Raw genomic sequence first — 24,051 nt, 5'->3', positions numbered from 1 at the left:
GATGGTTGGTCCTCCATTGTGCATGCATATTGAGCATATGTACGTTATGGTTATGTAAAGGGGATGCCTGCTTCATCAATTGGCTTTCGTATTTAAAGACACATTAGTAGGCTAGACAATGAGGTACATATTTGAAGGGTTCATTTTGAAAAAGCAGATATCTCTGTTTATTTTCCTAAATCGTGTTCTTATTGTGCTTTCAGGGGGAAAAATCAATCAAGCTGGTGTTGGTTTATTCATTGATCAAAAATGGCTTTTTATCTGTTTTTGCAAACGAAGTCTTCACTTAGAAAATCATTCATGCTCTTTAACAGGACAATTCAAAATAATTAGATTGAAATGATGATAGAACATTGTTTACCAAACCACTATGGTAATGGCATATTTGAAATTTGCAACTTCCACAAATTGGAGAGCTGTGTGCATATTTTAAAGTAATTCTGCATGAAGTTTTTTTAATTTTTAATCAAATACAGTTAAAAGGGGGGAGAAAGAGGAGAGATGACATGCACTAAAGCTCTCCAGCCGGATTGGGACTGGGCACACTGGGATCATACAGCCAGCATGTTACTCTTAGACCACCAGGACACTCTGCTATTGTTTAAAGATGATACACAATAGAACAATTTTTTCCCTGTGCTATTTTATTTCCCAGCAGGGGCATGTGTAGGGGCTGCAAAGTCACAGCGAGGCTAAGCATTTGTGTCTAAGTGACTAATGTGAAAAGAAATCATAGAAATTGGTCCAGTATTGAGCGAGAACGCTGTAACCGGCAGCTGTGAACCGGGCTGCAATGTACTGTAATGTGCCTGGGCAATTGAGCAACTTCAATTTCCGTTCACTAAAAGTTCTGTTTTTGCCGCTGACAGGCTCAGATTATTATGTCAAGTGTCTGACAACATTATAGAAAGGATCCCCACAAGATCCTTTTTGTTTAACCAGAAACAGCCCCAAAATCGTCATCGCCAAACTCACCAGACGCTATTTAAACAATACTGTTAGTGTGTATAGAGCCAGCACATTTCCACATGTAAATGGGTGAATTAAAAACCAGAGAGGTGATTGTTGGCAAATTAGAAAGACGAACCGGCTTTTGATAGTTTGGTTTGGCGATGGTGATTTCGGGGCTGTTTCATGTTAAACAAAAAAGGATCTTACTCTTTAACAAAAAGGTCTATCTCTTTAGGGATTCTTATTTTTTAAATGTTGTCAGACACTTAAAAACATGTCAGCAGTAAAACAGCACTGTTAGTGGACGTAAATTGAAGGTGCACAATTGCCCTATAACTTACATTGCAACTTGTTCCGCCGCTGCCGCCTGCAGCGGTCCTGCTTAATACTGGACCAATGTCCAAGATTGTTGTTCCCATCAGTCACGTAGTCACAAAAAACATGAGAAAATAGGGTCCAGGTTGAAAGGTTGAACCCTTTTAGTGTTTTCTGTACAGCTCTGTCAGACCTTCTACTATGTCACGCTGCTAGAAAGTGTATCACAACCACTGTCCAAGGTGCTGATCCATGGACCATCAGAAATGTGGGAGCTCTCCATGGTAATATTATAGCTCATGCTGCTGAGCAGGATTCCTACAAGCACAGCCTGATGACTTACAGAAAAACTCCAAACAATATCCCTGTCATGGTTTCCATCTGTTGTAGAGAGCCTTGCATGGGCTGCAGGGCTACGCTATAATTTACAGCCTGGCCTGCCTCACTGGAGGGCAAGCAATGCTTAGACAGTGGATCCAAATGTATATATTGTTTGATTTAACTGTCTGCAGATAACTTGTAGAATGCTTTTTCAACTGACTAAATTGCCAATCAACTGCCTTTTATATAGACCAAATCACTGTGACATAGGGCTGTGCAATTAATCGAAATTTAATCGTGATTATGATTTCGGCTCCCAATGATCACAAAAACAGAATAATCGAGAAAAACAATTATTTAGCTCATTACGTTTTGCAAGTAAACTCTTATTTTCTCTTGTGTTCTGAATGAAAAAATAAAGTTTAAATAGGAAAAGTATTAAGGCAAATGTTACAGTTGTATGTGTTTTGATTTATTTAAATTTTTCCACTGTTTTTTAAGTTCAATAATTGCAACATCTTTCCAGAAGTCAACGAGTAATCGTGTTAAATTATTGTGATTTAAATATTGACCGAAATAATTGTGATTATATCTTTTTCCATAATCGAGCAGCCCTACTGTGATGCCGCGCTAACATAAAAATCACTTCGGGTAGACGAATGGCCGTTGATTTAAACTTGATATGTGACTTTCTTTGTCATTTTCAGCCGTAACATTTTAAGATACGTAGTTAAACATGGAGGTCTGACCTAAGTGTCGTCTCTGCTCTGCGTATTTTCTGTAGTGTGTTGTTTTGGTAACATCTTTTATAAACCAAATCTAACGTTACAAACAGTTTGGGTGGTGTCGTTTTCTTCAGTCTGTGGCCCATCAGGTAAATTACGTCTCCAACCTAGTGTTAGTGTAAGTGTTGACATATGGAAGCATCAAATATGCATTTTAGAAAAATTTGATCATATATATATATATCTCCAGTTGTTCCTCATCCTGGTTTGCTCAGCGACTGTTAAAATGTATGTACGGGACGCCGGAGTTTTCTACCCTGAAGTTATTGTAAACAAACATTGTGAATGGGTCTATACTGTCATCCCTCTCATACACATTCATACACAAATATTGGAGTATGAATTTTCACTCCTGGATTTGGGGTTGAGTGGATAAAACACTCAAACACCATTTAATCTATTTTTTTATTTTTAAGATTATTTTTTGGGCATTTCCGCCTTTTTTATGGATAGGACAGTTAGATATGAAAGGGGGGAGAGACGGCAGAAGACATGCAGGAAATTGACACAGGTCGGACTAGAACCCTGGACCTTCTGCGTCGAGGCATAAACCCCGACAATATGTGCGCCTGCTCTACCAACTGAGCTAACCCGGCCACGAACATCAGAGCTTGTCTTTATTTTTTACTGTTGTGTCTATCATTTCAAGTAAGTCTCACTATTCATATGGATGTTGGATATCTCATTTGGAAAAGAAGTTGCTGTCTAGAGTTTGGTTTTGAAAAAAAACAAAACAGAAGGGAGCAATAAAACATCCTATGCTTTTAGGCTTGACAGAGGCCATTATTTTAAAGTAGCATAATGTGAAAGTCTAGAGGCAGAGTAGCTGTCAGCAACATGTCAACAATGTGATGCATTAGTGCTACAGGTAGAGAATTCCATCAGTAAAATGTAGCTTTTAGTGGCAGCTGTTTTCAATGCAAAAGTTGAACCATGTCTCCTTTCACTTCACATTAACATCACATTGTATATATATACTGTATATAGTGGCTGTTGGTGGGTGCTTTGATTCCTAGATCACATTGACAGTTAATTCTTCTTAGGCTTCAACAGGAGGGGTGATTGGTGGCCCGGGGCAATTAAAACGTTTGGCAAGTGGTTGTTATATTTATGAGTCTCAATAATTTTTCTGAACCTTAATCTTGCCTCCTTCCCCTTTTCATGTATGTATGTATGTATGTATGTATGTATGTATGTATGTATGTATGTATGTATGTATGTATATATGTATGTATATATATATACACACAGTGGGGTTCATAAGTTTAGGAACCCATGCTAAAGTTGACTAAAAACAGGAATAAAAAAATCATCTTTTGGATATTGATATTGATGCCTTAATTAAAAAAATAGGAAAAATCCAACATTTAAGGACACAAAGTTTCTTTGTGAATGAATAATGTATCGGAAAAAAATAAATGTTCTTCCTTAAAATGCAGGGGGCATAAGTATAGACACCCCTATGTTAAATTCCCCATTCACCTTACCTAGAGATTGGCATGGGGTACTTTCCATAAGATCATCTCCCAATGCAAATCAAACCATCTCCCAATGAAAATCAAACCAGCTATTAGGCTAACAGACATAAAACCATGCCAATCTGTAGGTATGGTGAAGGGTATGTGATGATGTGGGGCTATTTTAATTCCAAAGGCCAAGGGAACTTTATCAGGATGGATAGTATCCTGGATCCATGAAATAACTGGCCTTTAAAAATAAAAACCTGCTATACTTATGCCCCCTGTATTTTCAGGAAGAACATTTATTTATTTACGATACATTATTCATTCACAAAGAAAATTGGTGTCCTTAAAGGTTGGATTTTTCCTATTTTTTTTAATTAAGGCATCAATATCAATATCCAAAAGATGATTATTTTATTCCTATTTTTAGTCAACATTAGCATGGGTTCCTAAACTTATGAACCCCACTGTATATATGTATGTATTTGGGTGTGTTACCTTTATATTGACATTTATACGTTCTAACATGTTCAGATACATTAGCATAAAAGTCCGCTAGCCACATGCTAACGCTCCCAACAGTATTATTGTGCTCACATGTGTACCCACATACTGTAAAACTGTATATGATTATTATTGGAGTGCTCACAATGGCTGTGTAACGTGGACCTGTGTTTGAGTTACTGGGCCCTATTTTAACAATCTAAAAGACACCTGTTTTTGGCTTGCTTCCTATATTTGGGTCGGATCGCGTTCTCACCTAAAGTGAACCGAACTCTAGAGCACTCGGATCCGAACCAAGACCCCCGTTTCCAACCGCACCAGAGTTCGGATGACCTTTCACACCGCCCCAAACCGACCGGACTATCCCACGAAACGCTCCAGGGTTCAATTAAAACAGACCAAACAGCAAACCTACATCTCTGACTCGAGTAAAATTTGGTATTGATACAGTCATAACAGACTGCATTGAGAGTGATATTGAGTGAGAGAAATTTGAAGAAAAAAAAAACCAATCCGATTGAAAATATTGGACTCCTAACTCTCTTCTATCATGTTTATGGGTATTTTTTATTGGAGAAATCAACAGAGGTCTGCAAACATCCTGAAAAGCAGGTGCTACACAAAACTCCACATAATGAAATGATGCATTTCAAATTGTGTTTATCTTTGAAAATTACACCGAGCACCCCGAGGGGGGCCGGCAGCTCAATTTGTTTATCATTGGAGCGTTACATACTTAGGCACTACTGATTGGACTTTGATATAGTTTTTGGGGAAGATGAGTTCTGTAATATATTCTGCTATAACAGTGATAGGCTCAGGTGGGGGTACAGTCACAGTTAACAAAACAAGTGGCTGAACTGCATGACTCAGCAGGGACATGTTCACTGTTTTCCCAAGGTTTGTGGAAGACTAAGGTGCACTAGATGTATTTGGCGGGGGGTTTAGGGGTCCTTCCTAGAGAAAATGTAACCTGTAACAAAATGCAATTTCACCATTTTTGGACCATTGTTATTACCATATCTGTGTCTAAAATGTTGAAAAAGCTAGATAACAAACAAATATTACTTAAAGGTCCCATGGCATGAAAATTCCACCTGATGCGGTTGTTTTATCTTTAATGTGAGTTCCCCCAGCCAGTCTATGGTCCCACAGTGGCTAGAAATGGTGATAGGTGTAAACCGAGCCCTGGGTATCCTGCTCCGCCTTTGAGAAAATGAAAGCTCAAGGCCGTTATATACTAGACGCATCCAAGGTGGCGCGCGATATTGTGACGTCAAAATTACGTAATATCCGGCCGACACGTCCGATTTATGGCGCGCGAGCCGAGGTCGTGCACGGCTCTTTTTTTTTTCAGCGGCGCGCGACAAAGCGGAAACGGAGGCCTGAATGAGTTTGCCGACAACCGGATGCCAGGACTCTCAGAGTGACTGCAAGTCTCTCTGGTAAACTTACTGGGTTAAGATGACTTCTTTTATGGTGAATGAAAGGCTTGATCCGACGAAGGAAATCACTGAATCAAATCGAAGCATTGACGGCAATGCTGCTGCCAGTTCTGCCGTTATTTACCTTTTTCTTCTTCTTCTAGTCTGTAGAAAGAGCAATGTCGGTAGCATTTGCTCATTAGCGCCACCGCTGTTCAGGAGAAGACTGCAACTAGTGTCGCGACCACCAGCGCAGGTATAAATACTCACGGCGATCTCATGACGTCACATTTGTATGCGCCAGCTGCGCTGCGTCCAGTATATAACATGCATCAGATGGGCCGATCTGGAATCTTCCCCTTATGACGTCATAAGGAGGAAGGTTACCTCCCCTTTCTCTGCTTTGCCCACCCAAAAAATTTGGGCCACCCAAGAGAAAGAGAGAGACATCATGGCTTTCAAACAAGCGAAGCATGGCAGTTGGTCAAAGCCACACCCCCACCCTCCACCTTGCCCCCCCCCCCTCTCTCCTCCTCAATAGCATTTAAAGCTACAGACACAGAAATGGCACATCCTAAGGAAAGCTCATTGTGGGACTGGCTCTAGTGGCTGTAATTCTGCACCAAGGCTGAATTTCGGGAAAGAGACTTCAGATACAGTATTAGGGGACCACTAAGGTCTATATAAAAGAGACTTCAGATACAGTATTAGGGGACCACTAAGGCCTATATAAAAGAGACTTCAGATACAGTATTAGGGGACCACTAAGGCCTATATAAAAGCATTCAAAAAGCAGCATGTCATGGGACCTTTAAAAAAGCTTAAAGCTTTAGTGCGCAACATTACATTCAAGCCATTGCCAATTGAGTTGCTACAAAGCTAATTAAGACTATCAGCTCCACCAAACTCTCTCTGTATTTCTCAGTATGGCTATGTTCGGAAGATTGGTGTCGTCCGGCGACTTTCCCACGCAGAAACTCAAGTGAAGATAATTACCTCTTCTGAAGAGTCCATCATGTTTTTTTAATCCTCCGTGTCCTCCTTGGCTACTAGCAACTGTCACGGAAGGCTTGTATCATGTGGACGCGCCAACAGTTTTGTTGTCCTCATGGGGGCGGCAGAAACTACGCACTATAGCTTTAAAGACCAAGTCCACTTGGGACCAACTAAATCATTAGATCTGAGGAAAGTCATTTAGTTACATTCACTGGGCTTAGGTGCTGCCCTAAAAGGGCTTGGGTGCTGCGCCTAAGCCTTATAATGGTTGTAGGATGTTTTATTGACTTTTTCTTTAGGATATTCTCCGATTACACTACACCAAAAACGAAAGATAAAGACACAGATTTCGACACTTAACTAACCACCTCTGTTGTCCCATTCCACAGCTCCACCCACCCCAATCGCTCCGCCTGAGCTTCTCACCGTCGGCGCCACTTACCTTTGGATCAAACCCAACGCCAACAGCATCATCGGCGACGGGCCCATCATCCTGAAGGAGGTGGAGTACCGGACCACTCTGGGTAACTGGGTGGAGACCCACGTGGTGGACTCCCCAACCTATAAACTCTGGCACCTGGACCCAGATGTGGAATATGAGATCAAAGTCCTGCTGTCCAGACCTGGGGAGGGAGGAACAGGGCCGCCAGGGCCGCCGCTCGTCACCAGGACCAAATGTGCAGGTGAGTGACGCCTGCTTGTTTTTGAGCCTTCTCTTGTTCCTTTCGGTCACTGTTATAGGTTTTTACTTCCTTTTTTTGCTCACTCCCTCTTTTACGTTTGCTATTTTCTTTCCTTTATTCACCAAAGATGATGATAATTAGGATGTTAAGTTAAGTTAGGTGATGGAGAGGTGGAGTGCGGGGTTGGAGGACCAGGGGAGGAGGAGGAGGTGATGGGGGAGGTTAGGTGTGGGCAATCATGGCCGATAACGAGCCTCCCAGCGGGGGTGTAAGGTCACAACGAGTGGCAGTTCATTTGATAACATGACAGCCCATAAGATCTCTTATGGAGGGGTGCGTGTGTGTGTGTGTGTGTGTGTGTGTGTGTGTGTGTGTGTGTGTGTGTGTGTGTGTGTGTGGACTACTTAACCCAGCAGGAGGCCACCATCACATCCACTCCCTAGCCTCACTCCAACTAGGGCTGCACAATATATTGCTTTTTTAAATTCGTCATTGCGATATCAACTTGCACAGTAAACACATCGCGAAAGGCTGCGACATACGGCGATAGACAGAGATTTTTTTAATTAGTTGAAAGTATCAGTAGATAACTACATTTTAAAATTTAACTCCCATTCTTTTTTTTCCGTGGTGCCTTTTATATTTAATGCAATGTTCAATTTGTTCAATAAAAGAATGTTGGAAATGATTCCCCTTTCGTTTTATTTCAATTCAATAAGCAATGTTTTGCATTTTAGCCGAATACTGAAAGCAGCAGAAGTACACTTTAACGTATGTGTATTTATCGCAAGTAATATCTTGATGATATTCGATGCGATATTCAACGTTGTCGCATATTTTCCTCATATCATGCAGCCCTAACTCCCACTACTCTGTGCACTCTCTTGTCCCTCGTCCCCTCTCGTCCTTCCATCTGTTGATCTCTGTTGTTGTTCTTATTTGGCCACACTTCTTCCTTTTTTTTCTCATTCTCTCCTCATTAATTGTTCCTCTTGTGACATCTATTCTTCATGCTTTCATTTTGCCTGATCTCCCCCCATTTCACTCTTTCCCTTTTCCTCATACTCTTCCTCTCATCCTTTCTCTCTCTCTATCACTCTCTTACTTTGTTTCCCACCCCCCCCCCCCTGTCTTTCTTTCATTTCCTTTTTCTCTCCTCTTTTTCACTCTTTTGCTCCTTGGCTCACTTCCTCCATTTCTCCCCCTTCTCTTTTTCCTAGCTTTGTCATATCTCTTCTACTGCTTGATCAGATTTGAAAAACCCATCGGAGATTAACAGCGTTGGCATTTTAACAATATTGTCTGTTCTGTAATCGATGAAGATTTGATTTTTATGAAGTTTTTACTAGGTACATTCTTTCTAAACAGTTCTTTTGTCTTTCTGTCTTGCACGGCCGGTTTTCGCAAGAGCTTTCTCTGATGCTAAGAAAAGAGACAAAAGCTTTTGCCAGGGATTTCTGTGCTGTGGGGAGTAGAGATGGAGAGAGTAGGACAAAGGGAGGATAAGAAGAGGAGAGTGAGGAGAAGTTGGTGAAGGTGTGAAGGTGCTGGTCCGCTCAATCTACACCTAACTTTAGATTCACAGTGTGTGTGTGTGTGTGTGTGTGTGTGTGTGTGTGTGTGTGTGTGTGTGTGTGTGTGGGACGGGGAGGGGGGAGAGTGCTGCTTCCCTGTTGTATTTTGTCTGTTTGTGACAATGCCTTTATCGTGTGTGTGTGTGTGTGTGTGTGTGTGTGTGTGTGTGTGTGTGTGTGCCAGTATGTGCCTTGGAGCTCTAGTTGTTTTGTAAAAAAGTAAGTAAATAAGTTACGTCAAAGCTTTGGAGGATTAAGTTGGCAGGTGCTTTAATTTAATTGGAATGTGTGTGTGCCTGATTTTGCACATCTTACGGTTTTGTGTGTGTGCGTGTGTGTGTGTGTGTGTGTGTGTTTGTGTGTGTGTGTTATTGTGGTGTCTTCTGTCCGCCCCCTGAATTTCTTCCCCCAGTCTATGTTAATCAGCAGGTGAAAATTATATGTCAACAGTACAGTCTCTCACACTCTCTCTCTCTCTCTCTCTCTCTCTCTCTCTCTCTCTCTCTCAACTTAATTTCTATTTAGAGAGCTTTATTGGCATGACAAGATATGGTTTGTATTGCCAAAGCATATTAAGGAAATGTACAATAACTGGCACAAGATAAACTATAGCATAACAATGAAGTGATAAAGGCACGGGGAGTACTACAGCAGGTGCAGCAAAATCATTACACAACTTATTACATTGTTGCAACTTTGTCAAAATGTAGCTCTAACATATTTACAGGAACCTATCTAGGTGGGTGTGTTACTCCTGTGTGGTGTTTTCGCTGTCATCTCTTGATTTGTGGCAGGAGTCGACATAGTTAGCTGCTAGGATGCAGCAGTTTGAGTTCTCACCTAAAATAAATTCCTTTTGTCCCTGTCTGAAAGTGTCTCGAACTCTTTACATTGACTTCTAAAGTTGGGGAAGAAGATTTGTCTACTTTGTACGGCTGGGTATTGTTAAAAGATGTTCGGTACCGACAGCGATGGACTGGTAATCTGGCATTTGGGCAGATGCCAGAGGGGCCGCAGGCCCTCATGGGCCGGCCGGCCAATCAGAGAGCCGCATAATTGTCAAAGCCATGCGGCCACTTAATTGTAAACAGCGGCCCATATAATTTCTCTCGGCCCCCTTTCAAACATCACTAATAACGTTCTTTGACTTAACGATAGCCAAATTTGTCCAAATCCTTCACACCTAGCAAGTTGTAATCTGATCAGTATTTATACCACATATGAGTCTCTCGATATCACATCGTCATGGTTACCCTCTACAGTCACGAACTTTTACATTATTAGTCTGTATTGTTTTGTAGCAAAATTACTTATTCAGATCAGATGTTCAAAAACGTAAACGTGCATGGTTTGAAATAAAACAAATCTACCTGCATTTCTTTTATTTGAATATTTGTTTGCAAAAGTTAAAATGAAGCAATGCCTTCTGGGAATTTCAAGACAGAATCGAGTAGTGTCTTTATATGGCGTCTATGGTCTGCGTCAGCGTGGTTGTTGGAAGTTGAAAATTGGAAGCTATACTGTTGACCAAAAAAATTAAACGAGGCATCAAGCGACACGGGGGCAGAGAAAAGAGAGAGAAATATAAGAGAGCACTGTTGGCTGACATTGAAAATGCTGCAAACTGACTGATTTGTTTTTAACATCAATGTGTAGCTTCAGCTAGCATTAGCGCTATATCTGAGCCAGCACACCAGGGAGAAAAACAGGACAGTGAGGAATATGAGGAAGAGGAAGAACAAAACGAGCAAGAGGAGGATGAAGAGATAACGAATCTATGGAACTAACCGACACAGAACAGCAAGCGTGCTGTGGGTCTGAATGTGGATTACCAGAAGTAACAGAGATGGAGACCAATGCTGCAGGAGGGAGTGTAGGTACAGTAAGTTTGGCTACTTCAGAATATTATATTATTATGGAGCGGCTTGCTCTGATGATTTATTCTTTTTTTTATATATATGTCTGTGTTTTGGTGCAGTTTTTTATAGCATGAGAGTTTAGTTTACCATCACTGGGGCTATCAAAAGTGCGTGTTCTTTCCGTGCGTCGAAAGTTCTAGTTCGGTGGGTGGAAAGGCCGTTTTTTCTTCCCAGTCCGTCACTGGGTACCGATACCAATACCGTGACTTTGGTACCGGGTTCCTAAACAATCCTTTTTTCGATACCAATTTTATAAAACAAAAAGAAGTTACAACAATACACATTACTGCACAAACCATTTTAATTATTCTTCAGCTCTTACTACGTGAACCCGTCTCTGTGTAACGTAGAGTTTTTCCTGCGTGTATCTACGAAGTGTAACGTTAGTCAGCCAATCAGCAGCTTTATTAGATCTTGGTAGTAGCATGCTGCGTGCTTATTGGCTCACTGACGCTGAGGAGATTTACTCCTCAGGTATTTAAATTGGGTATTGAATGACGAAGCATTTTTCGATTCTCCAAACTTCAGAGGCAATTTGGTCTGTGCCTAAAAAGTATTGAATTTGGTACTCAGCCCAACTAATTAGTTTGTATTTGTCACAGTAGAGTAGAAAGTGCAGCTCTGTCTCTACTTCTCTGTCCTCCCATGGGTGTCTAGGTGTGGATGTGGTGGCCCGTTTCCATAAGCCAGACTGTGTCCACTCTGTCTGTCTGTCTGTCTCTCTCTCTGTCTGTCTGTCCATCTGTCAGTCAGTGGCGGGCGGTTTCCACAGCCAGACTGTGTCCCCTCTGTCCGTCTTTGTGAGTCTGTTCCCCTCTATGGGACTCAAGTATTCAGCTACTGCGTATTGTCGGTTTAGGGCTAAGGAAGAATCCATTTTGCTTTGATGTTTTGTAGTTTAGTAGTGTCTCTCTCTCTCTCTCTCTCTCTGTCTCTGTCTCTCTCTCTCTTTCTCTCTGTCTTTCTTTGGGGTTTTTTTTTCTTTTTTTTTTTTTTTTTTTTTCTTCTTTGTCTCTCTCTCTCTCTGTCTCTGTCTCTGTCTCTCTCTCTCTCTCTCTCTCTCTCTCTCTATATATATATATATATATATATATATATATTTATCTCCAACCAGTACAACAGGAAAACATACGCATTTACATACAGTCTTAAGATGCAGATACTAAAACATTATGTTAACGTTCAAAAAACAATTATGTCAACAAAAATTAACAGTAGCAAGAACATAACTGATGGATATCAGATAAACATGAAAATAATAATAATGTTACAGTAATGTTACAGAAAAAGTAGAGAGAGAGAGAGAGAGAGAGAGTGTGTAAATATGATGTGCTTTGTAACTGTTTGCTTTCTCTCTCTCTCTCTCTCTCTTTCTTTCTCTTTTTCTCTTCTCTCTTCTCTTCTCCCCCCCATTTTCTCTCTCTCTCTCTCTCTCTCTCTTTTTTTTTTTTTTTTTTTTTTTTTTTTTTTTTTTTTTTTAATATATTTCCATCTTATTCTTCCATCTTAAAGGCCGACATTATTCAATATTTTTCCTATTGTCAGCTCGTCCCGCTGTGGGAATCTGTGGCCCCAACCCCCTTTGTTAATACTGAATATCTCGGTTTTTTTCTCTCTCTCTTTCCTCTGAAGAGTCACACATGTGTATATATATATATATATATATATATACATATATATAGTTTAATTTATCAAAAGGCTCAGCAATGTCTCAAAACTGGACACTGTAGTTTTTAGCAAATGTTACCTAAACAGAAGTAAATGGTGCATTTATTGGAGAACATTTCAGCTTGTTGTTTTTGATTTAGTGAGTGTTTTTGACTAAAAAAATAAACTACAGTGTGTGTGTGTGTGTGTTTATGGTAATGAAGGAACATGTCCGCCCTGTGCGGCTCATTGATGTGTTTTTATTAGTCTGTTGACAACAGTGGAGCTCCATGGCACAGAGGAATTAAAGAAATCAGGCTTTGATTCCCCGAAAAAAAGACTCGTTAGCAGATACATTCGTTGTTGGTTTTGGTCTTTTAATTGACTTTGTTGACTATGAGAAAATAATAGAATATCATCGCCTCTATCTCTGTCCTAACGCGCCGTCCCATTTGACTCTCAACCTAAACGAGACCCACAGGACAGCTCTGATCAATAATGGAAATGAAGAGCAACACCATCTTTTCTTACAGTGCGAAGACACACGCACACGTTTCTCTCTCGGTCTCCCTCTCTCTTCAAACTTTCATTTTGCTCGGACAGCTCTTCAGACTGAGTGAGTCTCAAATCACAGAGCACTTTGTGGTGTGCGTGCAGTACATGTAGAAGTAGCCACCAGTTCTCAGCAAGCTTAAAGAGATAGATAGATAGATAGATAGATAGATAGATAGATAGATAGATAGATAGATAGATAGATAGATAGATAGATAGATAGATAGATAGATACGCACAGGCTGCCCAATTAATCGCAATTTGATGAAAATATGGACTTGTGCATTATCCAAATATATTTGTTAAGGGCAAAATATGTGTCAATCCATTCTGAATGTATTGTGGTGCTGCAGAGACATCCTGGCCTACAAATCCTATCCTACAGACTAAAGAAAAAATAGATAGATAGATAGATAGATAGATAGATAGATAGATAGATAGATAATAGATAGATAGATAGATAAAATGATTAAGGAAGGAATACAGAACAAGGATGTGAAAAGAAGTGAAAAATACATGCAGGGAGGAGAAGACGAGGGTGAGAGAAGGAAGAGCTGGAGTGAGAAAAAGAAAATGGGAGGATAAAGATTTGAAGAGGAGGAGGAAGAAAAGAGAGAGAGTGCTGGAGACGATCGGGATCGAAGAGGGACAATGAGCGAGAGACAGAAGGTTGAGAGATGGACAGAGAGATGGTTGATGCGAAGCGAAGTGGGACGGAGGGGGTGGTCACTCTGTGTGTGTGTGTGTGTGTGTGTGTGTGTGTGTGTGTGTGTGTGTGTGTGTGTGTGTGTGAAGTGTAGTAGAAAGGAACATGTGTTTCAGGGCTAGTGGTGCTGTGTCGAGCTGTCACAACCACTCGCCAAGTGCTGTGTGTGTGTGTGTGTGTGTGTGTGTGTGTGATGGGATTGGAGCAGGCAGGTATGACAGATGTTCAAAAGCCTGCTGGCTACTGGCAGTGTTGTTGGTGTGTGTGTGTGTGTGTGGTGGGTGGGGGTGTGGTTTTTTGTGTGTGTGTGTGTGTGTGTTTGTCTTCACACCTCCTTTGTTCACCTTTCTCTTCATGTTACCTTCTACAGTCCTGCTCAGGCCTCAACAACAGGCCTAATAATCACTTTAAAGCTGCTACTTGTAGCATTTTCAAACATAACTGATATCTGATATCTGCTTGCGATACCTCGGTGTAATTATTGGAGTCCACTGTCCAGATTATTGGAAGTATTGTTGACGTGACATGCCATTGGTTTTCTTCTCAGAATGAAGGGACACATTTTCATGTTTCAAGGGAAAACATTTTGACAATTATTTTTGTCTGCTTTGGGTAACGACGTTGTAAGAAGACCTGGACCTGAGAGCGTCGCGGCAGCAAACACACACGATGGCGCCGCCCTGCCTCGCACCGCCCCCACCTCGTGCCGCCCAGCCTCGCGCCGCCCCGCCCTTCCACTTCCATCACCCTTCTCTATTTCCACAACAGTTATTTATTTTTTTCATGAAGATTTTTTTGTTGCATGTTTAGGCCTTTATTAGATAGGACCATACCTGTCAAGTATCCCGTTTTGGCCGGGAAAGTCCCGTATTTTACCCTTCTTTCCCGCCGTCCTCCCGTATTAGTATTTTCCCATAAATCTCCCGTATTTTAACCTGCGTTATTAAAAAATAATACCCCGGGTCCGAGCGGAGTAAAAAAAAAAAAACATTCCCCAATCTGAGCTCTGTCATTAGCCTCGCGATAACTGCCACGTGCAGTAGCCTACTACAGATACTGTAGATGGCAGTTGTCGCGAGTTTAGTGTGTGAGGTCAGATGATGAGTGACAACGCAGGAAAAAAAAAAAAAAAAAACAGAGACGGATGATGACGCTTCGACAGAGACGGTGCGCTGCCAAAACTTCTGAAGGCTTTACTATGCATTCCCCATAGCAATGCACGTTGAGAAAGGGTGTTTAGCATGGTACGAAAGATTGTTCCAGAGAATAGGATGACGTTAGACAACAGAACTGTCTGCGCTCTACTCTTGTGTAAACCACTCTGTAAACCACTCTGGCCCCGCCCACAAATACACTCCTTCCAAAACAATCTTAAAGAATGCAAAGTCTGCAACAAATTTATACAATAACTCACTAAAAGAGTAAAGAAAAGTTATGTGAAATGAAAAGAAAAACTGTAAAAGAAAAGCAATATGAAATGAAAAGAATGTGTGGAATGAAAATAAAATGTAAAGACAAGCAATGTTATAAATTGTAAATGTTTTCAGCATTCTGCATCAAGTGGTGATTTTAGCTTTCTTGCACACCTGTCTTAAAATGTAAGGGATACTGGAGCTTGGTTGGGGTGGTGGGCGCCGGAAAATTTCCCTTATTTTCAAATCCAAAACTTGACAGGTATGGATAGGACAGCTTTAGACATTAAAGGGGAGAGAGAGGGGGAACGACACGCAGCAAAGGGCCGCAGGTTGGAATCGAACCCGCGACCGCTGCGTCAAGGACCAAGCCGCTTTATATGGGCGCACGCTCTACCGGGTGAGCAGGCCAGTCGCCCCACAGTTATAAGGCTACATCTACCTACTCTATCCGATCACGTCCACACTACTGCGGCGTTTCCGAGCCCTTAAAACGGAGACATTTGGAGACCCTGCAGCCCCCGTTTTGGTTTAAAAACTCCTGGGTTGCTTTGTAGTCTAATAAAGCTAATAAATCCCCGCTCTTACTTTTCACCACTGTTGTTCTTCCTCCAAAATATTTTCTGTATTTTTAAACTTAAACATCCGTGATTTTCAACCGCAGAGTAACGTCAGACAATCTGCCTCCTGTTTACACCGGCACGCGCAGCCCCAGTGTAAGGGATCGGTCATGTGACACGTGTTGTCGGACGTGTTAACATGGACCTGGATCAGCTCTGGTTACTGTGTGGACGGAGATCCTTTTTGTCTCAAAACGCCGCTTAGAAATGAAAATGCAGTAGTGCAGACGTAGCCTTAGTTTTGTGGTTAGGTCATTTTGAGGCAAGACTCAAAATTTTTGAGGCTGCAAAAAAAAGTGCAGCGATTTGACCGACAAAATTGCGAGTACACTCGAGGTCTTCTCGACTGATGCCTTTTAGGCGGCGGCACTATGATTAGGAAGAGTTTATTTCAAGCAACATATAAAAAAAAAAAAAAAACATACAAAAAACATAAACTACAAAGGATTTCACTATAAAAATTAAGGAAAAGACAAGAATAAGCTAAATGAATAAATACTCTTAAATGAAATGCTGCTGTCCGAAACGGAGCGGGAGGAAGCAAAATGCTTTTCAGGTCCTACTCTACAGGCTGCTATGCCTAAGTTAAGCAATTCATGAATAATGTCTGTAAATAATAAAAGACGGCCAGAAGAGAACACTTTGAATATTTCAGAGATGTATTAACAGATTTAGATTTTGACAGAGGAAGTGTTGTTGGATCTCACACTTGACGACTTCTCCATTTTTGCGGAAATGGCACAAAATGTGTTCTTTCCTCTCACTTCCTCCACCCGCTCCCGTGCTCCATTGTTGTCCCGCCGTCGTAGAGGATGCTGCAGGCGGCGGCCAGGCGGCAGCCGCTCAAAATAGGATTCAGGCCATTTCGCCCGTAACCGGGCGCAGCGCTGGCTCCGGGGAATCCAACAACCATTTTAGCCGTGTGCCTCCTCTAGCGTGGCACATTTTTTGCGAGTGCGGCGTGAAGAGCAGATTGAGGAGGCAAGCTGAAATGAACCCTCCATTTTGCTCGAGGCGCAGCGAGGACGCAGCCTTGATAATGATTGATTTCATCTTCTCTCCTCCCCCACACACTTTCCCCACCTCCTCTCCTCTCCATTCCTCTTGCTCCCATCCCTCCGCCTTCCCTCGACTCACTCCTTCCTTAACTTTTCAAGGCTTTCCAACTATTCTTCACCCGGCTTTCATTTGGATAATTTCTCTCTCTCTGCGGTCCACCTATGTTTTTTCCCTAGTCTCGCATTCCGGCTTGCAGCACAGATACATTCCAGGATAGGATAAAAAACCAATCACAATCGTCTCGGGCGGCGCTAAGCTCCGGACGCAGCGACAGTGCCTCTGCTAAATAGTCTCGGGAAGGAACTTGTTTTGGTTGAACATTTTCACCCCGCAAGAGAAAACGCCACATACAATATTAAATGAAGTTAACAGTTCACACAACACAGTAACGTGAACTATATAAATTAGCTGGATACATGGTTACACCTCATTTTCTCTTCCCAGTGTATCTCCGTGTGTACTTCGTCCACAGCAATCCCACCAATGAGTCCCAAAACGTCCCAGTCAGAGAGGAAATGTCGTAAACATAGTCTTTGTAAATCTTTACAATCAGTCCCTGAAAGAGCCAAGCAGGCCTGCCTTGTCGCACCATCCAAATTTTCTTCAAAACTTGCCATTTTACAGCGTGTAGCTCACTTGTTGATGTTTCCCGAGAATAACAGATTTTGGAAGGCAGGACATCCGGCGCACGATCCTTTTTTCCAATGTTGTGTGTGTCTGTGTGTGACCTCCATGGTTGTGTGCACCCTGTCTGTCTCTGATTTCAAATGTGCCTCGTTCTTTTCAACCCAGCCCTGTAATCTTTCTCTCTGATGCCATGTTAGCAACATTGCGTTGCTGCACATTGAAGACACAAAAACGCAGTCCTGTGATGCTTTGCCATCCTCCCTGCTCTTCCTCGATCTTTGTGCCTCTGATTTCCCCTCCCTTCTATCCTTCATTGAAAATAGTACCTCAAACTCAATATTCCCTCAACGCTTAATGTGAATATTGGCTCTGATCCTTGTCCCTATTAAATATCAGCTTTTAATTGTAATACTACCTCCTCAAAGTGCCTCTGCGTCCTCCTATAATCTCATCTCCTCGCTCCTTCTCCTTCCACTTCTCCTCTCTTGCTTGTAAATTATTTATTTTTTATGCGAAGGATGATAATACAAGTGTTGGCTAATATGTTACCCTATAAAGATGGACTTTTAATGTACCCGCTGTACATAAATCTTCTTTTAGTATCTTATCTGTGCCTTTTCCTCCCCCCAACAGTTCCTTTGCTGCACTCTTCTTTATATAAGGCAGCTGCTAATGTGAATGTTGGCTAATATGCAGCACTCTATAAAGACTTAATTCACCTGAGGGTTATAGACTACATCCCCAGCCCCTTCTTCCCTTTCCCCATCTCGCCCATTTCTTACGACGTAGATCTTTATGTGAAGGGTGGTAATGTGAGTGTTGGCAATGTGTTTCTCCATAAAGATAGATTTTTAATTCACCTGCTGGGTATATACTGGTTTGGCTGACACCACTGCTTCCCCATTCTGCCGAGCCAAGCGGTTTAGACGTAGTTAAGAGAGTGCATCCTTTCTGCATCAAACACTATCAAAATCAAACCGTTCAGAGCTCGCTCCGGATCGGTCAGTTTTTTCTTTTTAGCACGCTGCGTTGAAAAGCAAATAACACGTTGCAGACATTGTTCCGCGAGCGCAACACGACCTCTGCTCTGCTCGCCGGGACTCCGCTCCGCCCTGCCGGCGGCTGTCTCCAACTTTAGCGGCGGCTGGTTCGACCACGGAGATGCGAGTGACGGACGGCGAGCTTGACTGTCGTCTTATTTCTGTTAAGGAGAAACACTGCAAGCTGCTACCGTTTGCTGCTCTGCTGCATCCCAGATTGCTAAGCACACCTGGCTACAGGAGACATTAGCTCAGACTTGCGGAGTATGTATAGTTGGTGATTTTCGAGGTCGGATCACGTTCTCACGTGACCTGAACCATAATCACTGCCTGCTGCTGGTAAAAGCTCCCAGTTCAGTAGCTAAGAGAAGAATTGCCTTTTGTTTCCTGGCAGCATGGATAGAAACCTCCAAGTACTGTATAAATGAAACCGCTCATTGGCTCTACTGGATTACGTAATCGTTGTATTGGCCTGAAAATGTGGTTACCTCAGAATCAGAAAAGGGTTTATTGCCACAATAAGTTACTTATCGTCACCTTCCTAAAATAATTGCCTAAGTCATTTTTTCAGGTTTTTCAGAAAACACAAAAAAACACATTCTTGACAAAGGCAATTATACTAAAAGTGTAGAATCACATGACCTGTTCAACTTAGGATGTAGGCAATTTTACCAGAGGTGGCCAGCACCATGAGGAGATGATTTAGGCAAATACATCATTTTTGTTAAAAAAATGACTTTGGCAATTATTTTAGGAAGGTGACGTTGTTTGGAATTTGCCTTGGTGAATGGTGCATACATCAACACATGGGGGGGATTTATTTGTATTATCAAATAGCCTATACAAACTTTATTCGCAAGGATTGTTGGATGGACATTATTATGTAGCCTATCGATCAAAACATGGCCGGCACCGGAGACAAAGATGGCTACTGACGTTACGTTACGTTACTAGGTAAGACACTGTTTTTTTCCGATAACGTAGCATAGCAAATACCAGTCGAGGTTGACATACAGTACAGGCCAAAAGTTTGGACACACCTTCTCATTCAATGTGTTTCCTTTTATTTTCATGACTATTTACATTGTAGATTCTCACTGAAGGCATCAAAACTATGAATGAACACATATGGAATTATGTACTTAACAAAAAAGTGTGAAATAACTGAAAACATGTCTTATATTTTAGATTCCTCAAAGTAGCCACCCTTTGCTTTTTTTATTAATAAGGGAACAAATTCCACTAATTAACCCTGACAAAGCACACCTGTGAAGTGAAAACCATTTCAGGTGACTACCTCATGAAGCTCATTGAGAGAACACCAAGGGTTTGCAGCGCTATCAAAAAAGCAAAGGGTGGCTACTTTGAGGAATCTAAAATATAAGACATGTTTTCAGTTATTTCACACTTTTTTGTTAGTACATAATTCCATATGTGTTCATTCATAGTTTTGATGCCTTCAGTGAGAATCTACAATGTAAATAGTCATGAAAATAAAGAAAACTCATTGAATGAGAAGGTGTGTCCAAACTTTTGGCCTGTACTGTATGTCCTATTTGGGGCTGTGACCCAGAGCAATTGGGGTCTGGAATTTCTTGTTTCTGTTGGTGTCCGGATCTCAGCTGTCTAATATTATACGGGTCTAGCTTACAGGTGTTACACCGAAATGTGAGACCCATCAGAGACTGTGCAAAAATTGTCACAAATTGTCTGCCCGTGAGTGGGTGACAACAAGGGCGAAGAAGAGCGTACATACAGAAGCGGCATAATGAGGCTAAACATTAATGCATTACGGTGTAACATCGGTTCTGGGTAGCCTACTATATCGGATCAGTTTCCTCCGGGTGCTCCGGTTTCTTCCCACCATAAAGACATGCATATTAGACAACTAGGACTACAGTTGAAAATTAGCCGACTGGCTAACACTGGCGCATTTACAGAAATGTTCATTAATGTGCATTGTCCTAATCAAAAAAAATGTAGGAGGCGGATATCATGTCTTTATATCTGAAATGGCTTTAAAGGGAGTGATGTTATTGCAATGGATGAAAAGGAGGATATGTGTAATTAAGCGTGTGCATTGGGCACACAGTTCGGCTGCAGCACCCCCAGCGAAAGTAGGTTCCCCGCGCGCATGCCTCTTACATATCCATGTCCTTACTTTTAATGTTGATGATAAGAATTTTTTGTATTTGTACCTAAGCAGCTCCAGGTAAGGCCATCAACGAAAACCATAGCTGTTTCTGAGTAATCACAGATCATCACTTTCAGATCACTTTTCTCCCATTTTGTGTCCAATATTTCTCTGCAGCAGTTTTCTTTCAAAAACACATTTCCCCTCATGTGCGCTTCCAATCCTCTGCAACCATTAGAGCAAGGGGAACTAAAATCCAGGGAGCACACGAGTCAACTGTCATGTCATCACACTTACATGAGAGCCGACTCGAACGGAGGATAAAAACTCAACTCCGATAAAACTGCCTACTCTTGTACACGCATTACTTTCTAAGAAAGTCTCTTGGTCTCTTTTTCTGTGTGTTCTATATTCTACGAACGTCACTTTTTTTTTTTGTCTTCTCTCTTTTCTTATGTTCATGTTAAACCCACTGTCCCTTTGATTTTCCATGTCTGCCTATTTAGGGGTTCTGTCTCTGAATGCCTGTCATGGCCCTGTCCTCAGTCCTCTGTCCTTTTTAGTCTTCTCCACTTTCCCCATCAAAGTTATTTTACATGTTTTTTTTTCATATTCTCTCATTCACATGTGGACTGACAGCCACCCACAGACTACCTTATGCTTTCTTGTAATTCCCTCCTTTGAGTTTGCGTTGATGCCTTGTCACTCTCCCAGCTTTGTCTCATTGTGGCTGTTCTCATGGCTTCGTTGAAATCTTGCTACTTGGAGTGCCCATTTCTTTTACTAACTAAAGCATGCCGGTTTGAGGGACGTATGCCATTTTGTAGCATTCTCATTGATTGTGGATTGAAACACATGAAATAGTTATTGTTTCGGGTGGGGGAGGGGGGGGTGGTACTATGCTGGATTCAACTTTGATCCATTGTTTAAGTTAATTCCAAAATGTACGCACAATTTGTATGATGTATATTATATATATAGATGAAAGCCATGTGCCTTCCATTTAGTTCATATTGGTTTAAAAACAAACAAGCAGACACAACTCCAACAAAATAATTTCAATTTAATTTTAAATAATGCAAGGATTCTTTATTTTTTTTCACTTAATAAACATAACCCTAACCCTAAAAAATCCTTTGAAATCAATTGCGCAGCCTGCCTAAACATACATACATGAAAACACTTCTGTGTTCCCTGGTTTAAAATTAATGTTATAATTAAGTGATATATTGCTTTGAGCAAATGTAAAGCACTAATCCTTATTGATGTCTTACACAAAACTCAGGTGTAAATCAGGGTGTGCGTGTGTGTGTGTGTGTGTGTGTGTCTGTCCAGCAACATTAAAGAGTGAGAGAGACGGTGTGTGTGCTAGTGCCTGAGACAGCGATTAAGTAGATCTGCTGCATTTCCCATTAGCACTATATCAACTGCACCGATTCATTCTTTCAAGTTAATCTTATATTTGTGTCTGTGCACATGTGGGTCTTTGTGTCTTTGTTCCAATGTGCAAACACACGCTCACCACACACATCACTTCTTGAAGTACATATGAAGTAATATTAGAAAAGACATTATGCAGGCGCAGCTGCTTCTTGTTTGCACGTTGCCAGATCTTCTATTTAAAACAGAAAAATACTTCTTTTGTTGGATTTACCCAGACAATCTCCTCCATCTGCTTCCTTTCTCACATCTCATTTCAAATTGGATTAGACATTTCAAATATTATCCACTTACTGTGTTAATGTATTGCATATATTCACAGGTAACACTTTAACTATGGTTAACTGCTCCTCAGGTCTCTGCAGGGTAAATCCAGACAGCTAGCTAGACTATCTGTCCAATCTGAGTTTTCTGTCGCAACTTACAAGTTCCACCAAAACAAGTTCCTTCCCGAGGCTATTTTACAGCGGCACTGTGGCCCCGTCCGGCGCTTGGCACCGCCCAAGACGATTGTGATTGGTTTAAAGCAATGCCAATAAACCAGAGCACGTTTCTCTCCCATCCTAGCCAGACCCTCCTCCGCTGCGCTGTGGATGAAGGTCTGGCAATGCGAGACCAAGGAGAGAGCCACCAACTTAGCAGAAAAAAAAAAGCGGCTTAAAACGCAACTTGCTACTGCAAAGTTAGAACTAGTGAGTTAAGAAATTGATTGTATAGTCTATTTTTCTTATAATGACATTGTTTTTAACTGTTTAACTGGTCGGACAAAATTTGAGTTGTCGGTTAACGGCAAAATGGGTAAACATTAACATCACTAACACTTGTATCTGCTTATAATAATTGTTACTGACATGCATGATGAAGTCATTTCTATCTTTGTAACAATTGTAGTAATATAGATGTAGAATCACATCACACCAATCAGATAATAATAAGATAAAAAAAAACAATTAATTCTTCGCTGATTCTGACGGAGTAGCGTGCATCTGATCTTGAGCCGTGTCCTTGTTGAATAAGGGCTAAAAAAAAGACACGGCCATCAGAAGAAAAACAATATCTTTTAAGGAGGCTTATGAAACCAGAGTCTTATGAATCAAACATTATGAACCAGGCTGGTCGATATGTTTGCTCGAAAGAGAGACGAGTCTCCAGGCCTTTCAAAAATCAAAACCCTTTACAAATGTGTGTGTGTGTGTGCCTAGGTGTGTCTGTTCTTCACACCGTGCTAGAACGAGAGTGTGTGAATACTCCTCCCTTGGTTGAATATGTATTTGTGTGTCTGGAGATTGAGACACACATCGGATCAATCAGAGCAATGGGACGTGGGACAGGCTGTGAATATCAGATCGCGTCTGAATCGCCATAAAAATACAGCAGAGCACTGCGGCAGACCGATGACACACTCTCTCCTGTCCTTCAATATCTAGTGCTCAGATGCCCCTAAGCAAGGCATCCGATTTGGCTTATTCACACGGCAGCTTTGTGACGACAGTAACTGCAACTTGGATTAAACAGAAAAAGCTAAACGTGCAGTGTTACCGTACTCCGGCTGTTCTCATGAACACTTCCTGCATATAGCTACGAAAACTAAAGCACTGTAATTCGTCTGTGTATTCAAGCACTGTATGCAGCACAGTACCCGCTGTGGGGAGGAGGTTATGGTGTATGGGTGGGGTCATAAAACACAGGGCTTCCCGGGCAACACAAAAGACTTTCGCCCCAGGAAAGGCCTGTTCGTTCCGCCTGAGCGTTTTAATCCAACCCACGATCTTTTCCCTAATCTTAACTAGTCGTTTTGCTGCCTAAACTTAACTGTTGTCGCCGCACGACGCTCCCTTTTTCTCGGCTTAACTCAACTGCCACGGCCGCTAAAATAGAC

The 24,051-nt window shown here is 41.6% G+C and overlaps 1 protein-coding gene across 11 annotated transcripts in view; it reads left to right on the top strand.

Annotated features, from left to right (window-relative positions):
- Positions 1–24,051, top strand: part of ptprt (protein tyrosine phosphatase receptor type T) — a 452,792-nt gene that overhangs the window by 145,313 nt on the left and 283,428 nt on the right. For all 11 annotated transcript variants that reach the window (XM_039797954.1, XM_039797952.1, XM_039797953.1 and 8 more), the window contains exon 8: positions 7,149–7,442. In XM_039797954.1, the coding sequence (XP_039653888.1) occupies positions 7,149–7,442 (294 nt within the window). The remainder of the gene's footprint in view (positions 1–7,148; positions 7,443–24,051) is intronic.

The sequence above is a fragment of the Perca fluviatilis genome, chromosome 4 (assembly GCF_010015445.1).
Source record: "Perca fluviatilis chromosome 4, GENO_Pfluv_1.0, whole genome shotgun sequence".
NCBI classification, from domain to species: Eukaryota; Metazoa; Chordata; class Actinopteri; order Perciformes; family Percidae; genus Perca; species Perca fluviatilis.
This window is presented reverse-complemented; position numbering and strand designations above follow the sequence as displayed.